The following is a 21,777-nucleotide window of genomic DNA, read 5'->3' on the forward strand; positions in this document are numbered from 1 at the left end:
GAACGGGAACGGGGAATGGGAACGGGGACTGGATCTGTCCCGATAAGAAGTGAGGGAACGGGAATAGGAATGAGAACGGGAACGGGGGATGGGAGAGGGGAATGAGGACTGGATGGGGGACGGGGAACGGGAACAGGACCAGGAACCGGGACGGAAACGGGACCGACCCACCGGGAATGGGGCAGAGGATGGGAACGAGACTGGGAATGGGGCAGGTAGTGGGAGCGGGGCAGGGGGAACCGCCGGCTCAGGGGTGTCACAGCCCCGACCAGGTAGGGACTGAGCAATTTCGCGTTGGGTTCGGGACAAATTGGGTTAAATTGGGCCACATTCGGGTTCGATCCAAGGGGCCCGAGCCCCCCGTGTGCCGTTCCCAGCGTTACTGATCCACTTCCTCGTGATCTGTCCCGTCCCAGGTGTGGGAATGTGAACTTCGCCAGGAGGACCAGCTGTAACAGATGCGGGAGAGGTGAGTGCCGGGACAGAGCCCTCCTCCCCCTGCACTGCCGCCCCCCTAAAACAGCGCTAAACCTTCCCCGTTAGCCCCGGACTGTTTGAGAGCCCTTTGTTCCCTTCCCTCCCCAGAGAAGACGACGGAGGCGAAGATGATGAAGGCGGGAGGGACAGAGATCGGGAAGACGCTGGCAGAGAAGAGCCGGGGGCTGTTCAGTGCCAACGACTGGCAGTGCAAAACGTATGGCCCAGACACCAAACACACCCTGGGGGGCTGTGAGTCCTTGTGCTGCTGATACCAGAGAGCAGACCCGCAGCGGGGGGAAGCTGTGGGGGTGCCTCTCGTTGGCTGCACAGCACTTCAGTAATGTGGCAGCAAAAGGGTTTAAATGTCAGGACTGCACAGGTAACAGGACAAGTTTGTCCTTGATAAGCTGAGACACTTCCCAGGTTTGGAGGGAATGTGGAGATTGGAGTAACACCCCCGTTGCAGGACAAGGAGCTGCCTTCCACATGAGTGTGGTGAGGCCCTGGAACAGGTTGCCCAGAGAAGCTGTGGCCGCCCCATCGCTGGAAATGTCCAAGGGCAGGGTGGACAGGGCTTGGAGCAACCTGGTCTAGTGGAAGGTGTCCCTGCCCATGGCAGGGAGTGGGACTGGATGGGCTTTAATGTCCCCTCCAACCCAACGCAGTCTGAGATTCCATGAAGTTCCCTAAATATCTAATGAGCAGAGTTTATCACACAGGTGAAGGCTTGGATGTTTCTCCAGGCCATCAATTGAAAAAATTAACATCTGTGTTAGAGAATGACAGTCAAACATTATTTGAAAGGTGCCTTCTGGGTACTATAAGAGGGAAATGCAGAGGTGGAAGCAGAGAACTGCAGCTATGCACTGGGGCATGACCACAGAGTGTGTCCAGAGAAGGGAACAGAGCTAGGGAAGGGTCTGGAGCACCAGGAGCAGCTGAGGGAGCTGCGGGGGCTCAGCCTGGAGAAAAGGAGGCTCAGGGGGGACCTTCTGGCTCTCTGCAACTCCCTGACAGGAGGGTGGAGCCGGTTGGGTTCGGGCTCTGCTCCCAGGGAACAAGGGACAGGAAAAGAGGAAACAGCTTCAAGCTGTGCCAGGGATGGTTCAGGTTGGATATTGGGAAACTTTCTTCCTGGAAAGGGTTGTCCAGCCCTGGCACCGCTGCCCAGGACAGTGGTGGAGTCCCCATCCCTGGAGGGATTTAAAAGCCATTTGGATGTGGCACTTGGCAACATGGGTTAGTGGTGGCCTTGGCAGTGCTGGGGAATGGTTGGACTCAATGGGCTTGGAGGGCTTTTCCTACCCGAACTATTCTGTGATTCCATGATCATTATTCCTATGATAGCATTTTTGTTAACTCATCTGAAGTGTGGAAATAACGAGAAATTTTAATGTTTTTTGTGTAATCTTGCCTCTGTCCATGTGCCTGCCCACTTGCCTGGTGATTGTACATCTTTCCCCTGATTTGTCCAGTACAGTCACCTTCCAAAGTGTCTCAACACTTCACCTTTTTATTTCCAATCTGAAACAAAACGTTTCTTACTCCTGTTTTGTTCCTTTTCCCCTGAAGGTGTGGCAACGTGAACTGGGCCAGGAGATCAGAGTGTAACATGTGCAACACCCCAAAGTACGCCAAGCTAGAGGAGAGGACAGGTGAGATCTGTGTGGATTAAATCCTGAAATTACCGTCAGAAAATAGCTTTGTAAATCAGAATGGAAGTTAAGTAATTTCACAGCTATGTTTTTTGCTGCGATAAGTTTTGGTGGTGTGTGAAGGGATGGTTTAATGTGGAAAATCAGGGAATATTCAGCTTAAACCGCCTCCATGTTTGATTTTGATGCCAGGACATTTGGGAGCAATGTTTTATTCCTGTCCCAAAGGCCTGGGGTGTGTGTGGTATCCATGTGCAGAGGGCTGGGCTGTCCCAGGGCAGGTTTGAGGCTCTGCAGATAAGGCTGTTATCTCCCCAGGAGGGCTGGTCACACCAGGACTCAGTTTCAGCTCCTCCTGCACGAACATGAGCCCAGAGGTAACTGGAGCAGGATCTCCTTACAGCTCTCTGACAGTGTTCCCTCTGCATGTGGGATCAGGCAGGGGATTCAATGCACAGAGTGGAACAGGGTAGGGAACTTACTGCACAGAGTGGAACACAAATGCTTAGAAAAAAATAGAAGCCTGGAGAAGAGCCCAGAGCTCATTATTCAAAAGGAAAAACAATATTTTAATATTCTTATTTATTTTTGTAGAAAGGATAAATATTAAAGAATATAATTTAATTGTATTTCATATAATTATTGTGATGTGCAATTTATTAAAGTATTTATTAAATAATTTATTGAAGTGTTTAATAATTAAATTGATAAAATACTTCCAGTGGAAGTTGTCCCTGCCCAGGGCAGGGGGAAGGAATGAGAAGGGCTTTGGTCCCTCCCGGTCCAAACCAGTCTGGGATTCCCTGATACTTAGCATTTAATGAATTATTGGAGTTCTGCTGTCCTGCAGAGGACATTGGCAGACACGTGCAGGACACCCAGCGCGTTACACACTCTAGCAGTAAATTACAAAGTCAGCTGAAATGACAATGAGCCCTTGGAATTTTCCACTCCATTGTGAAAAGAAACAGGAAAGGAATAGAAATATTCTTAAGGCAAATTTTGGCAGTTGTACAACTCTGTGCAGCTGCATATACATATATATATGTAAATATACACACGCACTCCCCTTGTGTTCCTCTCACTCCTTTCCCAAGTTGGCTGCTCTGAGGTGAGATTCCAGTTTTTGAGGATGGTGCCCTTTATTCCCAGCCCTTGGAGACACTGCAGAGCCCTTTGGGAAGCTGGTTGCTTATCACAGCTGTAATCCTGAAATAGTTTTTATTCTTTTTCCATTCCTTTAAACGTTGTTGCTGCTGTGCTGGTTGTGTGTCTTGAACCATTTTCTCAATTAGGTTTCCGAGGAACTGTATTTAATAAACGTGTGTGGGAACAATTCATGTTCCTCCTGAGATCCTATTACGTCCTTGTGGCATATTTATAATTCCATGAAGGCTTCCAGAGCCTCTGTGGAAGTTTATGGGTTTGATGCAGCTGAATTTGGTGCAGCTCAAGAGATTGTCCTGTTTTATCCCTTTTTAAAGGCTATGGAGGAGGATTTAATGAACGGGAGAATGTGGAATATATAGAACGGGAAGAATCCGATGGAGAGTATGATGAGGTAAGAGAAGGTGCAGGGATTACTCTGGAGAGACACGTGTTGTGCCAGATGTTCAGCAGTGTTTTCTAAGGATGTTCCGTAAAATTAAAATATAAAATGTTCAGATTTCCATTCATCTTCTCTGTTGATTCTAATTGTCCCGAAGACAAGCATCTCTCTCTCTCTCTTTCTAAAAAGTTTCTTGTTGCTAATTGATGTTTCATGATCCTCCCCTTTCCCTTTGAGCAAGATCTTATTTTAAATTGATGTAAATTTTTTTCTCATCGAAGTTTTATCACAAAATGCAGTTGGTGATTATTTTTTGATTAAATCATATTCTGATGGCATTAAAATGTTGTAGTTTGGGCGCAAAAAGAAAAAGTACCGAGGGAAACCGGTGGGTCCTGCGTCCATCCTGAAGGAAGTGGAAGATAAGGAATCTGAAGGGGAGGATGAGGAGGATGAGGATGAAGATCTCTCCAAATATAAATTGGATGAGGTAGGATGGTTATTTTTAAATTAATTACTTTTTAATCATTATTATAGTGGGGAAGGTCTGGTCTGTATTTTTAGTTGTCTTCAGAGCAGCAGCCCTTGGAATAACAGTGCCCAAAGCTGCTGTGAAAGATGAGCACAAGCTCTACTTTGTTCTAAATACCTGCATCCAGAAATTTATAACTTCTTAAATCATAAATTGTAAGCTTATCTGAGATCAGAGTCCAAAATTCCAATGTCTTTATTTGGAACCTGTATGTGTGGTTACCATATATAGGGAATGCTCTTAGGGAGTTTTCTTCTTAGGCTTTTAAAAGCATGTCATTATAAAATGAAATAAAATATTCAGGTTTTTTTTTTTCATCTTTGCTGAAATATATGAGCATCACTTATTGGGTTGTCCACGTCTTCAGACAAGAGTCCTGCAGAAACATGTGCATATGGCTGTGTTTTGTAAATCAGTCACCAGATTTTGCATGTGAAACAAGTCTCTGCAGAATTGGCAGATTTGGTTAACTTTGGTTATAGATAAATATAGATAAATACAAAATATACATATATAAATAAAAAATATACATATATAAATAAAAAATAGACATATATAAATAAAAAATAGACATATATAAACATAAAATATGCATGTGTAAATATAGGCATATATAAATAAAAAATATACACATATATATACAGAAATGAAAGTATATATATATATCTTTGGTTATTGATTTTGAGTCTGAAAACTCTTTCAGGCACTCATTTAAAGTGGTAAAAATGTTTTTTCATTAACTTCATTAAATAACAAAAAATGTGATTTCATGTGGGGATTTTGCAGGGGTTTTATTACTTTGAAACACAAATTTTCAGTCACTCCTTAAAATTTGGAGATCTAAATAAATTCAATTTAATTTTCGAAGGTTGGAAAACACAAATAAACCAGAGAATAAGTACAAACCGCTAAGTGAAGAAAAAATAAAGCCATTCCTGAAGTGTTTCTTGTCTGTGCCTTTCCCAGGATGAGGATGAGGACGATGCTGACCTGTCCAAGTACAACCTGGATGCCAGTGAGGAGGAGGACAGCACCAAGAAGAAGAAGCCCACCCGGCGCAGCCGCTCCAAGTCCCGCTCGTCCCACTCCCGCTCCTCCTCGCGCTCATCCTCTCACTCGAGCTCAAGGTCCAGGTCCAGGTAAACGGGTACAGGTCCAGGGTAACGCCAGGCAAAATGTCAGTATCTAACTTCCTTCTTTACTTGTTTTTCTTGATTGCCTTACAGTTGTAGTTAATGATGTGAATGATTCTGTGTACAGGATTTACGAAGGGGGGACGATGCTCTCTCTGCCCTCTGGGGAGGCCTTGTGGGTCTTGTTGCTTGTTGTAGTGAATTTAAGTTGATGTTTGATGAAATCCTCCAAATAATTTTAAAAATAGAACTTATTTTCAGGGTTTTGAGGCTTGTTGGCCGTGTGTGGTTCAGTCGTTGAACAGAGGGTGGCACTGCTGGAGTGGGAGGATGTGGCAGAAGGGGCAGTGATGGTGCAGTCCAGGCAGATTCAGTGAAAGGACGGAATTCCTGGGAATAAAGACAAGAAACTTGAATTTAGTTTGATGGCAAGTGAAAAATCTTAAAGTACGGTGGTAATGTTGTCAGAACCTCTCCATCCTGGTATTGTTCCAGGCCAGGTTGGATGGGGCGTGGAGCACCCTGGTTTAATGGAAGGTGTCCCTGCCCGTGGCAGGGGGTGGGACGGGATGAGCTTTGAGTTCCCTCCCAATTCAAACCAATCTGGGATTCTCTAATAACACTGAAGGTTTATGTGGGACCACACAAAGCTCTGCTTGAGGCAGACTTAAGTTCTGTCATTACTCTTTACATTCAGTAATAAATGAACAGTTCAATCAGTGCTCTGTAAACATGTGATGGAAATCATGGCCTACCTTTTGAGCTGCCCTATAACTAATACAAGGAGAATCTGATAGGTTTAAGACCTAAAATATGTACTAGCTCACAGGGTTATACATAAAATTCATATATATATAAAGTTCAAGTTTCTTCTAATCTTCCCAGGTTTTTAACTGCCCCTCTCTGCTCTCACTGCAAACGTGAAATAAAAAGTAGTTTGTCGTAAGATTTCAACTTCTGTTGAATATTTTGCTTTTGACTGCAGTTAATGGAAATATCAGTGCCATTTGTGGATACTCCTCTGTGGTTTTAAAAGGGTTTCAATGTATTTTCTAGTTAGCATGTGTTCACACTGCTGGTGTCCTGCCCAGTAAAGTGAGAAAGCCATGGTAACAGTATAAACTGAGAGATTAACAGCAAGTAGAATATGTTTTTCCTGAAAATACTATTAGAATTTGATTGCAAAGCCTCCTTTTACAATGATTGCTGTGAGTCCTCTGCCATTGTTACATATCTCTTGTGGTTTGTGCTTTAAAAAAAATCCATCAGTGAAAAATTGGAACGTCGTTTTGGTCAGTTACAAGTCATGTTAGATCTGGCTGTGTTTTAGCCCCAAATTAACTACTTAATTTTTAATGCAGGGGAAAATCTTTATGTAAATTAGAAGTTGATTACAAAATGCTTCTGAGAGCTGACTGGGGGAAAAATTGAGCTGGCCTTTCCTAATGCTCTTATCTGCTCTGCTTTTCAAAGAAACTGATGGTTTTCCAATTAAGGCACAAATTAAGGCACTGACTTCATGAAATAATTAATAGATAAGCAGTTATTTCTTTTTTCCAAGTAACTGCGATCCTGTTTAATTGTTGTGCTTTGTTTTAGGAAACACAATCTAAAGCTGACTTGATAAATATTTAATGCATCATCTTACTATGTTAAGGTGTCTGGTTTAAAGTGTGCTGTGGTGATATGGGGGGGCAGGAAGAAATTGTCACCTTAGCAACTCAAACTGTGTTGCTGCATCGTGTCTCTGCTCAGAGAGCAGTTATTCTGCTAAATGCAAGTCAGACACTGGAAAAAAATCTTCCATGTTGTTGCAGGTCCCATTCAAGGAGTTCTTCCAGTTCCAGATCAAGATCTCGTTCCACTTCCAGAGAACAGTCTAGATCTCGTGGGTCGAAATCCAGGTGAATGAGGTACCGCTCTGTCCTTGCAGAGAGGAAAGGGCAGAAGGACCAACCTTGTTGAGTTCATCGTAAAGTTGTGCTGGTCAGAGAAACATTAACTTGTTTTTATCTTGGAAGTCAGAATCCCTGGGGTCTCTGCACGAGGCTGTTGCCACCACAGATGTGTTTGTGGAGAAGGCGAGGTTTTGGTGGAAGAGGTTAAGTCTAGCCTAAGCCAGCCGAGCGGACGCCACAGATCTGCAGTGTGGAGGAAGAAGGATTTGAGTGCCTGGTCCTGCTCCAGGCATTTTGGGTGCTTTTATTGTTTCCACTTTGGCTGCTTGGTGTGGAAGAGAGTTAGAAATTGCACTGTACTTGTGGTGTTGTGTTTAGTGCTAATTCCATACCTTCCACGAGGCACTGCGGCCGTCATCCTTATAAACTTGGGGGTTGTGTGAAAGGGTTGATGGCAAATGCTGTGAGGAGCTGAGAGCAATTAGAGCTGAGTTCTGTAGAGCTGTCACTGAGCTGTGCAGGGCAGAGTAACAGGAGCACACTGGAGGTGTCCTTGCACATTGGCAGAACATTCCCTGTGTGATGGATGAAGAACTGTCCCTTTTCCATGCACGCAGAGAGAGAATCCCAAAACTCTAAATAAGGAAGCTTGAGTTGGGAAGAAGGATCACAAATGGTGCCACCACCCTGTGGTGGCAGGAGCGTTCTGTGGATTGTCACGTGAGGGTCAGCACAGGATGGAATCCGTGCTTTTGGGAAGAGGAGAAGGGTCCCTGTGCCCCCATTAGAGGCTGAAGGGGCTCCTCAGCTGAGCTGGGTTGTTTGAGGTGCCACATGGCCATTTACAGCACATTAGCTTGGCATTTTATGTCATTTTGAAAGGACAGTTTAGGATTTTTTAGCTCTTACTTTTTCCACAAGTGTTTTTTTCCTTGGTTTTTTTTTTTAGGAAGCCAAAGTGATTTTTGAGTGCTGTAAGTGAAGATGGTTCATTTTATTTTTTTTTATGTCAAAATTACTGTATTCTAAGACTTTTTTTAAAATATTTTTACTATATTCTAAAAGGCTTTTTACATTATTTTGGTGGAGGAAGATTTCGATCTCTACACAGATTTATTTTGAGATTTGTAAATACACTTTCTGAATTTTTTACTGTTTTAGTCAAATCTCCAATGTGAAATATCCATTAAGATATGAAATGAAACGGGATTAAATGAGCTTTAGATCTCTGGGTTTTTTTTCGCTTTCTGAATTTAACTGCTGAGAAAGGTCCTTACAGAGGCAATTTCCTGGCCCAGTCTCCCAATGCTTTTTTTGTCAAAATGGGTCATTTTGGTGAATGCTGGGAAAAGCTTTCCAAACCATTGGTGGCCCATTTATCAAGAAACACTATTTAGCAAAATTTATTCAGGAAAGTACCTGGCAGAAGTTTTATTGGCAGAACTCAGGAGTAAGTATGGAAGCCCCCCCCATTTGCTTTACAGAGCACTGGTGTAGAGTAGTGAATGTTCATGAAAACTGTCTCTGTCTGTTCTTTCTTTGTGCTTTCTCTCTGATACCAGAATTAAATCTGATTTATTTCTTAATCAATAAAGATCCAGCTCCAGGTCCTACAGGGGGTCTTCCACCCCAAGGAAAAGATCTTACTCAAGCTCTCGCTCCTCATCCTCCCCCGAGAGAGGCAAGAAGAGAAGCCGCTCTAGATCCTCTTCATCTGGTGATCGCAAAAAAAGACGATCGAGATCACGGTCACCCGAAAGGTTTGGGTTTATGTAGAATAAGAATGGGTGTATTGAAATGTGTGATTTTTTATTTTATTTATTCTGAAGGACTGAGATTCACTGGGAAGGAATTGAATCTGATCAGTTATTCTGAGAGTAAAAAATAGTTTTCTCACTTCCCCTACTCTTACTTCTTGTTAAACCCTCTGTAATTGTTTTTTTTTAATTATTTCCCCCCCCTCCAATGAAATTCCTCCTGGTAGGAGCATGTTCCGTAGAAAGACCTGGCTCACCCTTCTTTCAGCGTGTGAAAGTGTTACTGTGTACATTATTGAATTATTTTCATAAGTAAATATTGCATTTAGAAATTGTATTCTACTCTCGGTATTAAACTTAGACTTTTAGTATTAAATTAGTAGCTTAAAGTTACTCAATAAGGCCCCTATCAGATATACTTGGCTTCCAGCTATTGTAGGATACAGACTGCTCAGAGTAGATGCCAAAATTCATTTCCACTTATTTCTTTGCATGCTTTCTCCATTTGTATCTTGCAGACGCCGCAGATCATCCTCCGGATCCTCCCATTCTGGTTCCCGTACAAGTTCTAAAAAGAAATAATGTATTAAAGCTCACATTTACAAAAAAACCCACCAAAATTCCAGTCAGTGCATGAGACATTTTTAAGAAGTTGGTGTCTTACTTGGTCAGAAGTGCTAAATCTGCTAGTAGAGGTGCATGTCTGTCCTTGCTTTCTGGCAAACTGCAGCTTTGTTCATCCATGACCCAAAACGTGAGGTAGCATTTTAAGCCATAAACTCCCCCGGCGGAGGCGGGAGGTTCTGTGGTGTGAGCGAGGGGAGGGTTATTATTTTTAAAGATCAGTTCCTCCATTTCTGGCTCCCTCAGATGTAGGAGCAGGTTGGGAATGTCCTGATCCCGCTCTGCTCCTGGACTAAAGCCGTGTGAGGAGGACCCCCTGAGCTTTGTTTAGCCACCTCTGGAGCGTGTGATGGAGCTCCCATGGGACCACAGCATAGGGTAGGGCTGGAGTCACCTGGGGACAGTGTGAGGGCTTAGGGCTAAGATTTGTTCTTGTTCCATGTTGAAGTACCAGTGTAGATGGACACCCCTCTCTAGCAGTGCTCAGTGCAAAGCAGCTCTTAGACCCCCCCAGTCCATCATGATTCCGTAGCGGGAATTAGGCTTCATTCTTGGGAAGCGAGGATGTTGGAGATAGAAGTTCTTTGCTGCAGCCAGCAAAGGGCCTGTTGGCTGTGGTGGTTTCCTGACCCTGGACTCCATGATCCTTTTACAAACGGATCATTTAGGATCTGGTCCTGCCATGGAGGAGTTTGGAACTAGCTCCTTGGAATCAAGGGAAGCTTCCGCAGGCCGCATGTAAAATTCCCCTTGGGGCTGACTAAAATTTTCAAGGTATCTCAATTTTATTTTCTTTCAAAAAATGAGAATGAATAAACTGTATAGAAGGTTCTGGCTTCTTAAATGTGTTCTTCATCAATCATTCTTTTTTCCTGCAACATAATTTATGGCTTAAAATGCTTTGTGGAATCCATTTTAGTATAAAACTTGGTCTCTCTTGAGCTCCGTTTGGTTAAGAAAGGTTTAAGTCTTCAGTGCCATCGCAAGGTAAGTATGGTGAGGAAAATTCGTTTTAAGCAAACAAAGAGCAATATATCTGCATTTATTTCAGTCGTAAAACTCCCAAACCCAGATTTGCTGCTTTTTTCAGTAAACTGCACAGAAACAAACGGAGCAACATTTAAAAACTCCATTCTACTCTTTTTTTCTTTTTTTTTTTTTTTTTTTTTTTTGAGACATCTTTTGGACTGGTCTAGAAGCGAAATGTTTTTGGTGTAGAACTATTTTGGTAATCTTTTTGCAGAAAAAAAAATGCAGTTTCTTTAATGCTTTCTTTTCTCTCTAATTTCGATGCTAAATGTGTGTAGGTTGCACAAGAGCAGATTAGTCTGTAACTGTGCCTCTGACTTCAACGTCCAACTACTAAAGTGTACAACTCAGATCAAGTAGACGCTCTGTTGTTAGCATTGGGGTTTTCTTGTGCTTTGTATTCCAATTGTTGCTGTACTTAACAGATGAGGGGGGTTAAAGTTAGCAACTCATAGGCCACAGGCAAAGGAGAACAATGGGTTCATTTGGCTTAGAGAATGTGTAAGGCAAAATGATGCTGTAGACAAGTGTAAATAAAACCTGTGAGTCAACTGTGCAACGAGTGCTTTGTCTTGGGGACACACACCCCCCCTCCTTGTCACCTGCACCGGCAGGGACTCCATGGCTGGAGTCCCACTTAGCTGGCCAGTAGATCGCATGTTTTCAGATCAGTTTGGTTCTTTAAGTTCTGAAAATGTCTTTGGCTTTCAACAGCAGTGCATTCAAACTGAGCTTTTACAAAGCTTCAGGGTGTTTCCATAGGAACATGGAATATTCTGAGTTGGGAGGGACCCACAAGGATCATCCAATCCCACTCCTGGCCCTGCCCGGGACACCCCAGCAATCCCACCCTGTCCCTGTTGTCCAAACACTCCTTGAGCTCTGTCAGCCTTGGTGCTGTGACCACTGCCCTGGGGAGCCTGATCAGTGCCCCGCCACCCTCTGGGGGAAGAACCTTTTCCTGATATCTGGCCTAAATGGATGAAATGCCAGAGTAAGGTTCAGTCTGTCCCTCACCCTGTAAGAATCCTACAAGTCACTGCTGCCCCATCCCTGAAAGCATTCAAGGCCAAGTTGGACGGGGCTTGGAGCAACCTGGTCTAGTGAGCAGAACTGGCTGGGCTTTAAGGTCCTTCCCAACCCAAACCAGTCTGGGATTCTTGGATACCTGGCGTCTTTCACTCAGGTATCAGAAAGGCCTTCTTAAAAAGTAAATTTTGAAAATCAAGCACTGACTGATGGACTCCAGGATTCCCTGGACTCTGTGGGCTGTCAGGGGAGGGGATGGAAGTTCCATTCTCTGTAAGCGTCTTGCTTCAGCTTCCCCAATATCCAACCTGAACCTCCTCTGACACAGCTTGAGGCCGTTTCCCCCGTCCTGTCCCTTGTTCCTGGGAGCAGAGCCCGACCCCCACTTGGCTCGACTCTCCTGTCGGAGTTGCAGAGAGTGAGAAGGTCCCCCCTGAGCCTCCTTTTCTCCAGGCTGAGCCTCCCCAGCTCCCTCAGCAGCTCCTGGTGCTCCAGACCCTTCCCCAGCTCTGTTCCCTTCTCTGGACACGCTCCAGCCCCTCAGTGTGCGGTTTGTGGTGGGACTCGTTCCCGCCCGGGGCTGAGGCGGCTCTCTCGGAGGGGCGGGTCGGGACCGAGCGGTGCCGCCTCAGGGCGGGTCGAGCCACCTCCCCCTTTTAAGGTGGCCGCCCGCGCTTTCCGTCGGCTCCCGGCTCGCTGCCCGGCTCCATGCCCTGTGCCTCGGCTCCGCGGCGCCAGGATGAGCCCCTGGCAGCAGTGCGAGCCCGTTCCTAACGCCACCGAGCCCGGCGCCGTGGGGCGGCGAGGCAGCGGGATGGGGCGGGCGGCTGAAGGTTGCGGCACCGTGTCCGTGGCCATCCCGCTGACCATGATGATCACGGGCATGGTGGGCAATGCCCTGGCCATGCTGCTCGTGTCCCGCAGCTACCGCGCCAAGGGCAGCCGCAGGAAGAGATCGTTCCTGCTGTGCATCGGCTCCCTGGCGCTCACCGACATGCTGGGCCAGCTGCTCACCAGCCCCATCGTCATCTCCGTCTACCTGGCCAACCGCACCTGGGAGGCCGTGGACCCCTCGGGACACCTCTGCGTCTTCTTCGGCTTTAGCATGACGGTGTTCGGGCTGTGCCCGCTGCTCATCGCCAGCACCATGGCCGTGGAGCGGGCGCTGGCCATCCGGGCACCGCACTGGTACGCCAGCCACATGAACCCGCGGCTCACCAAGGGTGGCCTGCTTGCCATCTGGGCTGCCGTGGTTGCCTTTGCCCTGCTGCCCGTGGCCGGGCTCGGACAGTACACCCTGCAGTGGCCCGGCACATGGTGCTTCATCAGCACCGGCGACGGCCGCCCCAGCGGCAGCACCGTCTTCGCCACCACCTTTGCCGTGCTGGGGCTGCTGTCCCTCGTGGTGACCGTGGCCTGTAACCTGGCCACCATCGAGGCGCTGGTGTCCCGCTGCCGCACCAAGGCCACCGAGGCGCACTCCAGCAAGCAGTGGGGACGGATCACCACGGAGACGCTGATCCAGCTCCTCGGCATCATGTGTGTCCTCTCGGCCTGCTGGTCACCGCTGCTGGTAGGTCCCTGTCTCACCACCCTGGGGTGACCCAAATCCTCCTCCCTCCTTCCTTTGGGAAGGACAATGCGTGGCTGCCAGCTTGGGCAGGGTGGGAGGCACTGGGAATTCCTGTTCCTTGTGGACAGTGTGTCCATGAACAGCCTCTTGGCAGGAAAGCAGGGACAGGGACAGAGCCCAGGGGGTATCGGAGTGGGAAGCTAGTAGGAGAGAAGCTGGGAGAGGTCCAAGAGGACAGCCAAAGTGCAGCCTGTTTGGAAAAATCAGGTGAAGGAACTGGAGTCAAAAGAAGGAAAACAAGTCTTGTACAGAGGAGGGAAGCAGGACGTAAGGAGTGGGCTTGGGAGCAGGATACTGCAGTCGGCTATCATGTAGGATTTTTTATTTCCTTCCACCTTGTAGCAAAACTTAGCGTTTTATGAGAAAATGTGCCCCCAACTCTGCGAGCACCTTCTGGCTTGCAGCCATCTGTTCCCTGTGCCTGATTTGCAGCAGCCTCCTTGGCTTTTCATCTCTGTTTTTTAAGGACCTTTGCATTTCTTTCCACTGCTTTGTTATTCCTTATTTATGAACCCTTCCTCATGATGTAGGAGAGGAGGAAGCAGAATTCCCGTTTCTCTGCCATGTGGGACAAGGGCACACCCAGGGGTCCAGAACCCCATCCCCAAAGGCTGGTTTACTCTGCCGTCTGGGAATAGAAAGTTTGTACTTGGTATCTCTAAGCAGAACCAGGCTGAAACTGGCTGTGGAGTCACTGAGCTTACATGAAAGGTTCTTTATGGCTGGAGAAGGATTTTCTTCCCTCTTGTCCTTGAGCCCTCGTGAGTGGGGCTGAGACAAGAGAAATGGCTGACAAAGCTGACAGTCAGTGAGGTGACAAGAGAAAACAATTCAATTTAGTAATGTTATCCTTGTAAATGAATTAAAATTCCATCAAATCCTCAAAATAACACTGCCCCAAAATCAGTCAGGAGTTTAAGTTAACTTTCTAGAGATCATTAACAGTGATGGAAGTAAAACATGAAACCACCTTGAAGGTTAGTGAGAACTTGGAATCAGAGAGTTATGTTCTGCTCCTCAAACCCCATGGAATGGCAGATTTGGTCAGTGAAAGCAGGAGCCTGTCTCTGGCTCTGTGTTCATGAGGTGGTTATTTGCAGTCCTGCACACCCTGACCTCCCTGGGGTCCATCCTGCTGGTGTTTTGTCCTGAGGGAGACACTAGGATTTCTTCATTTTCCAGAAGTTAACTGTTACCCTGATGGAAGAAGCCTGTTTCCCCCTCAGCCCTTGCTTTTGGGACAGTGGGACCCATCCTGCTCCCTCGGCCATCCCGGGGCACGGAGCTGTTTCTCCCGAGGGTTTAACCAGCCTTGCAGCATCAAGAGAAGATCCGAGACGAGGGAACTCTTTCTCCTCCTTCATAACCAGAGTTCTCAGATAAATCAGTGAGGAAGCAGGGATTCCTCTTAGTGGTTTGATTCCCAGGGCATTTCTGTGGGTTTAGCAGGCAGAAGTCAACCCAGAACCCCAAGGGAATTCGTCAGCAGTTCCCTTCCCTCCATGGTAGCAACACTTGGAAGTGTGAAACTTTTTCTGTGGAGTTCTGCAAAACTTCTCTGCCTGGTCAGTGTGTTCTCAGGTGTTCATATTCTCAAAATCCAGAGTCATGACTGCAGGAGCATATTTGTACATACACCTCCATGTTTGTACATACCCTTCCATTTTTATACATACACCTCGACTGTTCTGTACAACCACAGAGTAAGGGTTAGGAATTAGATGCCGCATTTTTGGAGGAGTGACTGTGGAGAATGCAAGAGCATTTTCAGTGAAAGGCAGATTGTAGAAATCATTTACCATGTAGCTGCATCACTCAGCAGTTGTAAGAAATTGAGTTGAAACAGAAAACCAGGGACTTACAGAGGAGTTCTTTGTGATTTTTTTTTTTTTAAGACATCTGAGTTTTGTAACTGAGAACTAACGGATTCTGACAGCTGTTGCTGTTAGGAAAACAATGCCCTTGTACACGGACAGTATTTTTAGACTTGATCTGTTGATGTAAACAATAAACTCAAATGTGATTTAACTGTAGAGTGAAAGTTCTGACAGTCGTGGCTCTGCTCTGAAGGACTTTGTGGAGCTCATTCTGGCTCTGTGGTGGCTTGGGTAGAAGGGAGGAGACAGACAGTGCAGGTATTGCCTCCTTTTTCTGTGCACTCACAGGATCTGGGTGAGTTCAGCATCAAGAACCTGGGAAAACACCTCACTCCAATAAGATTTATCCTAAGTGGTTTCCAGTTCACACTGATCTTCTGCTTATTTTGGAGCATGTACTGTCAGGACAAGGGGAATGGCTTCCCACTGCCAAAGGGCAGGGTTAGTTGGGATATTGGGAAGAAATCCTTCCCTGTGAGGGTGGTGCAGCCCTGGCACAGGTTGCCCAGAGAAGCTGTGGCTGCCCCGTCCCTGGGAGTGTCCGAGGCCAGGTTGGACGGGCTTGGAGCAACCTGGTCTAGTGGCAGGTGTCCCTGCCCATGGCAGGGGGTAGAACAAGAGGAGCTTTGAGGTGCCTCCCAACCAAAACCAGTCTGGGATTCAGGGATAACTGCTGAGCTGGACTGGCAGCAGACAAATAACTCTTAAGGGGAAGTAGAGGAAGCTGTTCCATGATTGCACAGAAACACCTGTGCAGCACAAACTGGAATTCTCATAATAACTCTTTTGGAGCTCCAGGCTACAAAATTATTCCCTCCCAGAGTTGTTTCAAGGTCATTTAAAGCCAAAATGCTCAGGAATTCTGCTGCATTTCCTGTTAAAATACTTCTACTCCTTAAGTTTCCTGGCAGACAGAAATTAAAGACATATAAAACCACAGTCATGATAACAGTAAAATTGAGGTACTCTAGTTGAATAAATACAATTGTCAACTATATTACTATATGCATTTTGAGCCAAATTTTTTATTGGCATAAATTACATAGTTCCATTGCCTTTATTCTACCTGGTGTTGTTCCTCTGCCTTGTGCAGCCCTTATTTTAATTTATTTAGAAAACCAATACAGGCCATGATAAAATAAACAACCTCTAATGATATCAAACAAATAAAATTTCCAGTGGAGCAATTGTTGGTCCAACAAATATTCCAGTAAAGAAATATTATGTAATAGCCCCAAAAATAAGCAGTGGTTGTCTGCTTGGAAAATGTATTTTATAGCCTGATGTTTTTGTAGCTCCGTGGGTTCACCAACTAAAGAAAAGACAACATGGTCTGCAGAACCAGGGTCCTTGCAGAGTTCCCAGAGGAAGAGCTGATCTGAGAGAGAGTAATGTGAATCCTGGGAATGCTGAGTGCGGGGGGGTTCCCTTTGGCTGTGACGTGAGCACAGCATGTTTCCATCACGCTGCTGCTCCTTACAGCATGGGAATGCTGCAGGAGCTGGGATGTGCTGGATGGGCGGGTGCAGGAGGCAGATGCTGTGACAGGAACAGGGACAGTGTCCTGAAGAGCTGGAGGTGGCCGAGGAAGTGGTGGGATTGTGGCTGTGTGGGTCTGGTGCACAAGTGGCTTGATGTGGTCTGGGTCTGGATCTATCCAAGTTTTTACAAAGCTCTATCCATGGTTTCTTTTGTAAATGAAATGTAGTGAATGGAATCCTCAACAGCTTCTATTTAAAGAAAGAGAAACAGTTCTCCTTTGCTGTCTATGCTGCCCTACCTTCCGGACTCATCCAAGTCTTTCCAAGGTCAACACATGGTTTTTAATCTGGCACCCAGAATATCCTGCTGAATGGAAAAATCCTCCCCTGTAGCCTCTGCTTCTGGTCACTCTGGCTCTGGCTGTCCCAGTTTGTGGGGACAGCAGCAGCCCAGATGTGACCTTTCTGCTGACACTCCTCCCAAGAGGCTTTCTGTGGAAAAGCCATGGTGAGATCACTCCCCCTGTGTTGCCACTGCTGCAGGTTGTCCTGGTTCTTTCCAAGGACTGAAGCCAAGGAGTTGGACAGGGCTGTGAGTGATGGCCTATGAGCCTGTTCCTGGGCTGTTCCAGGGGTTTCCAGGACTGGCCAGTGTATTCAGAGGATGGGAGCGCTGAGCTCTGCCCAGACAGTGCGATGGAGGCGCCTCGGGGCCGTGCTGGGGGTGTCCATCTCCTTGACATTCTGAGCAGACACAGCACCATGGGCAGAGCTGCTGCCTGTCCATCCACAGTGATTTAGGCAGCACACTCACAGCTGGGGTGTCCAAGCCATACCCAGGAGAGACTTGCAACCAACAAAAGGACCTGCCAGGAAAAGTGGGGTGTTCAGTACCCCTGTCATAGAATCCCAGACTGGTTTGGGTTGGGAGGGACCTTAAAGCCCATCCAGTCCCACCCCCTGCCATGGGCAGGGACACCTTCCACTAGACCAGGTTGCTCCAAGTCCAGTCCAGCCTGGCCTAGAACACTTCCAGGGATGGGGAATCCACAGCCTCTCTGGGCACCATAAGATCTGGTGGTACACAGACAACATTCCCTTACCATTTATTCCTTTTCCCTCCTCGTTTCCCTCAGATCACAATGCTGAAGATGATCTGGGGCCACACATTTGAGCACTGCAAGGGTGTCCCCAGGGAGGCTCCAGGCTCCGAACTGCACCGGGAATGCAATTTCTTCCTGACGGCCGTACGCCTGGCCTCGCTCAACCAGATCCTGGACCCCTGGGTGTACCTGCTGCTCAGGAAGATCCTCCTCCAGAAGTTCTGCCAGGCAGCCAACGCTGTGTCCAAGTGCTCCAACACCGAGTGCAAGGAGAGGTCCATCACCTTGTCGGAGGAGATCCGACGGACAACGGCCTGAGGGAGCACTGGGCTTGGGAACTGCTGTTCCAGTGGGTACTTGGAAACCTTACTGTGAATCGGGGCATCTGTTCCATGTTCGCATCCCCTGAATGGCTGAAATTGGTGTTACTGGTGGACTTCAGTGCCAAATTATTTATCCAGTGTGCCAAAACTGCTCAGACGCAGCAAGACAGCCTGTCCTTATTGCCACTCACAACTGAGCTGCAGAACATGGTGGTTTGTGTGCTTAAAACAGAGCCTGAAGAGAATTTTCTGTCATTAAGGTAGAAAAAATGTATTTTCTGTCAGAGAACAGATTCAACAGATGGAATTACTGAAGGGACACACTCCTGTGTATATTTTAATACTGAGATTATCTACTCAGAGAGTCCTTCTTCTTCCTTTTTTCTGGAGGGACAAGGGGAAAAAGGGGCAAAAAACACGGGAATTAAAGGAAAACAAAATTAGGAGACTTGATTGGATTTCAGTGGCTTAGAACTCAGCAGATTGTGTTGTGCCAGTGATGGTACATCCATCTCTTCCAAGAACTGAAAGTAACATGAGTCTCCTGACACATGAATTTGTCCTGATAAATACTCACCCATGTGGAAGCTGAAGGGAGCTCATCTGCTGAGGAGGATGTAGGGAGAAATCCATGATTTTTTTTTGTACTAGCAGCCTGTGGAATACCCAGGGCCAGTGGGAATTGCTGTTTGCACAACACACCATAAAGCTGCTGGGAGCAGATGGGAGAGGGTGATAAACAGGCTGTAAAAACAGTCCATGGCCTTCTCCCTGTAGATGAATGGCAAAGGTTCACACAGCCAAAACCACTGTTTCCGTATGAGCTGCTTTATTGGGAAATGCACATGGCCAGGAGTAAAATGAGCAACAAATGGTTTGAAAGTAAAAGGGATGCCACTGAAAAGCTCCTTCGTTCCTGAAATGTCCTTCAAAGGGGCCAAACCAGCATCCCAAATGCTTTATTTCTTCTTTCCCCCAAAGAGACAAATTGGAAAACTGTGGCAACTTTGGGAATTTTTAAACTCAAGCACACTGGGAGTGTGTGAATTAGTCAGGTCTGTCCCCAAAGTAACTTTTCAGGTTTTATTTAAAAACTCAGCTCTAATACATTTGGGGTCACATCTGATGCTTGTTTTTTAATAAGCTAGATTTTTAACTCATTTTCTTCACTCATTTGTAGCTTACAGTCTCTAATGTCTCCTGTCTCCCGGCCTTTGGGATGGTAGTAAATACAAATACAAAAAAATACATTATATCATGTGCCAGGTACTATGGAATTCAGGGGCCTTCCAGGCAAATGTAGTCCTGCATCTGGGAGGATTTCTTGCACAGAAACTTTATTGTTACTTTTCTTCCTTTGTTTAGAAAAGTAACACCTCGAAAAAGAATCTGTCCACTCACTTTTGTTCTGCTGCCACATGGTCTGATTCCTTGTCCACACAAATCTCATTTTATCCAGATGACATCTGAGTGCAGCTAAAAGCTAAGGTCTAGGTTTAATTCAAGAGCCGGCCTAAACTGAATGGAATAAATGCCTTTTTCAGTATGAGTTGACCCACAGGACCCTGCTCTGTGCTGAGCTACTCCTGAGTGTAACAACTACAGGTACCTGCACCTTGGTTGGTGCTTTCAGGAACATGGTGGATAAAATTCTCCTTGAAGAAGTGCCTTTTCAGAGCCTTTGGGTTTTTAATTATTTGGGGCTGTAAAAAGCCTGCTCTGTGCAGAGGATCCGTATTGTTCCCTCTGTGTACATTAGCTTTGGGAAAGAAATAAACACAGCCGGTCACTTGGGAGGTATGTTGGGATGACCTCAACTGCCTGGATCAGCCTGGGCTGGCTTGGAGCAGCAGCGCTTGCAGAGCGCTGGGATTATCTGGGATCACGTGTGGGATACAAAGGGAGAAGTTCTGCAAAGAAGAGGGAATCCATCCCAATTTCTCAGCTCCTTTTAAGACCAGGAGGTGCTGTATCTCCTGAACACTGTCGATCCAGTGCGGGGCACTGGGAGAGCAGCTCTAACATGACATTGAGAAGGGCCCTCCACCAGTTTTAAGGCTGCTGGTTCCTAAAGTCACGAGTGGCTTCACTTCAGGTCACTTAGAATTATGCCTTTTTTAGTGAAATATTCACAATATATTTGGAAAAAGGCCTTTCTGTCCGTCTGTGGGTGCAGTAATATGAAGAAGCAACTTTAAATATCAAAATGGGAAGGAATGTCTGCTTTCCGTTCGTTTACAGAGGGGGAGGAGTGGGAACACTGTTCTCCAGCCACAGCTGTGTGATGGGATGTGGCTGGAGAAATGCACTTTCAAAAATGGATTTGAAGAGCCAAAGTGTAAATGGAAGCTTTTATTCCCATGTGCTTGGAGTGGGAAGGTGTTTGTGTCTCATTTCTCTAGCGATGCCTTTCCCACTTGGTCTCGATGTGTTGTACCTTTGTCGAAGGTGTTATGGGACCTGGAGGGTACGGAAGAGTCACTTGGAGGACACGGTTTGCCTTCAACCCACTTGTTTGTGTACCAAATCCATGTGTGTTGTATCAGTCAGAATAAAAAATCTGAATAATCGCCTGGTTTCCTGGGTTTCTGCAGGAGCAGCACCTGCTGATGGGGTGTGCCCAGAACAGATTTTATCTGCCCACTCTTCCAGGCAGTGCCTGGTGCAACCTGCTGTGCTGCCAGGAAAGGCTGATCCTGCTGAAGGCAGTTCCCAGCTCAGGTTCCCGAATGCTAGCGGAGGACAGCACATGGGATCAGGACCCTGCACCTGCAAATCCCAAGCCCAGACCCACAGCCCCTCTGCAGCATCTCTGGCCAAGGCTTGTTCCCATATTTTTATTGTATTATTCATGTTATTTTCCTTTTTTTTTTTACATTTTGTATCTTTAACACAAACTTCTTGAGTTCCTAAAGCACATTTACATAGGAGAGCAATGACTCTGTAGCATCACTGGGATGGGCAAACCCAGCCCAGCCCAGCAGAACTGGGCATGGTCCAGCCAGGGAAAGGTCACTGGGTATTTCTCCCAGTTAAATCACAGAATATGCCGAGTAGGACCCACAAGGATCATCAAGTCCAACCCTTAGCCCTGCAAAGGCCCATCCCCAAGGGTCACACCAGGTGCCCCAGAGGATCATCCAAATGCTCTGGCAGCCTTGGTGCTGTGACCACTGCCCTGGGGAGCCTGTTCAGTGCCCAACCACCCTCTGGGGGAAGAATCTTTTCCTGATATCCAACCTAAATCTCCCCTCACACAACATGAGGCCACTCCCTTTGGTCCTGTCCCTGGTCCCCACAGAGCAGAGATCAGTGCCTGCCCCTCCTCTTCCCCTCCCAAGGAAGTTGTAACTGCAATGAGACCTCCAGCTGAACAGACCAAGTGCCCTCAGCTGTTCCTCACATGGCTTCCCCTCAGAGCCCTTCCCCATCTCCATTTTCCTCCTTTGGACACTCTCTAATGGCTTCATATCTTTCTTACATTGCCCTTTCTTAAATGACCTTGGGAGGAAGAACAGCAGGTGACTGGATGCAGTTTTCCCTCATTTCAATGCCCAGCAGTTGGTGCCCTGCACTGGCCCAGCTGCCCCAGTGCTCCCTGAGCCCTGCCAAGGTGGGTCCTGCCACTCCCAGAGCTGGAGCCAGGGGGCCCCCCGGGGACATCCGCTGGGGTG

General features: G+C 46.8%; 2 protein-coding genes across 2 annotated transcripts; both read left to right on the plus strand.

Moving 5' to 3' along the window:
- Positions 1 to 17: 17 nt before the first annotated feature.
- ZRANB2 (zinc finger RANBP2-type containing 2) lies at positions 18 to 11,213 on the plus strand (the record flags this gene model as incomplete). Its single annotated transcript, XM_027719045.2, has 10 exons — positions 18 to 49; positions 417 to 469; positions 586 to 694; positions 2,053 to 2,135; positions 3,620 to 3,696; positions 4,037 to 4,174; positions 5,183 to 5,355; positions 7,167 to 7,253; positions 8,843 to 9,007; positions 9,523 to 11,213. Coding segments are annotated over 10 exons (981 nt in total), but the record flags the coding sequence as incomplete, so codon positions are not given.
- A 1,166-nt stretch (positions 11,214 to 12,379) lies between these two features.
- On the plus strand, positions 12,380 to 20,673 carry PTGER3 (prostaglandin E receptor 3). The gene is made up of 2 exons (XM_027719063.2): positions 12,380 to 13,259; positions 17,814 to 20,673. Exons 1-2 carry the CDS (start codon positions 12,426 to 12,428, stop codon positions 18,096 to 18,098), a joined length of 1,119 nt encoding a protein of 372 aa, XP_027574864.1. The 5' UTR covers positions 12,380 to 12,425; the 3' UTR covers positions 18,099 to 20,673.
- Positions 20,674 to 21,777: the final 1,104 nt, after the last annotated feature.

The sequence above is a fragment of the Pipra filicauda genome, unplaced genomic scaffold (assembly GCF_003945595.2).
Source record: "Pipra filicauda isolate LSUMZ 115617 unplaced genomic scaffold, ASM394559v2 scaffold753_size109717_pilon, whole genome shotgun sequence".
Lineage (NCBI taxonomy): Eukaryota > Metazoa > Chordata > Aves > Passeriformes > Pipridae > Pipra > Pipra filicauda.

Coding starts and splice junctions, on each gene's coding strand:
- PTGER3 (XM_027719063.2), top strand. CDS start 12,426: ATGAGCCCCTGGCAGCAGTGCGAGCCCGTTCCTAACGCCACCGAGCCC. Junction 13,260..17,813: donor CCTGCTGGTCACCGCTGCTG/GTAGGTCCCTGT, acceptor CGTTTCCCTCAG/ATCACAATGCTGAAGATGAT.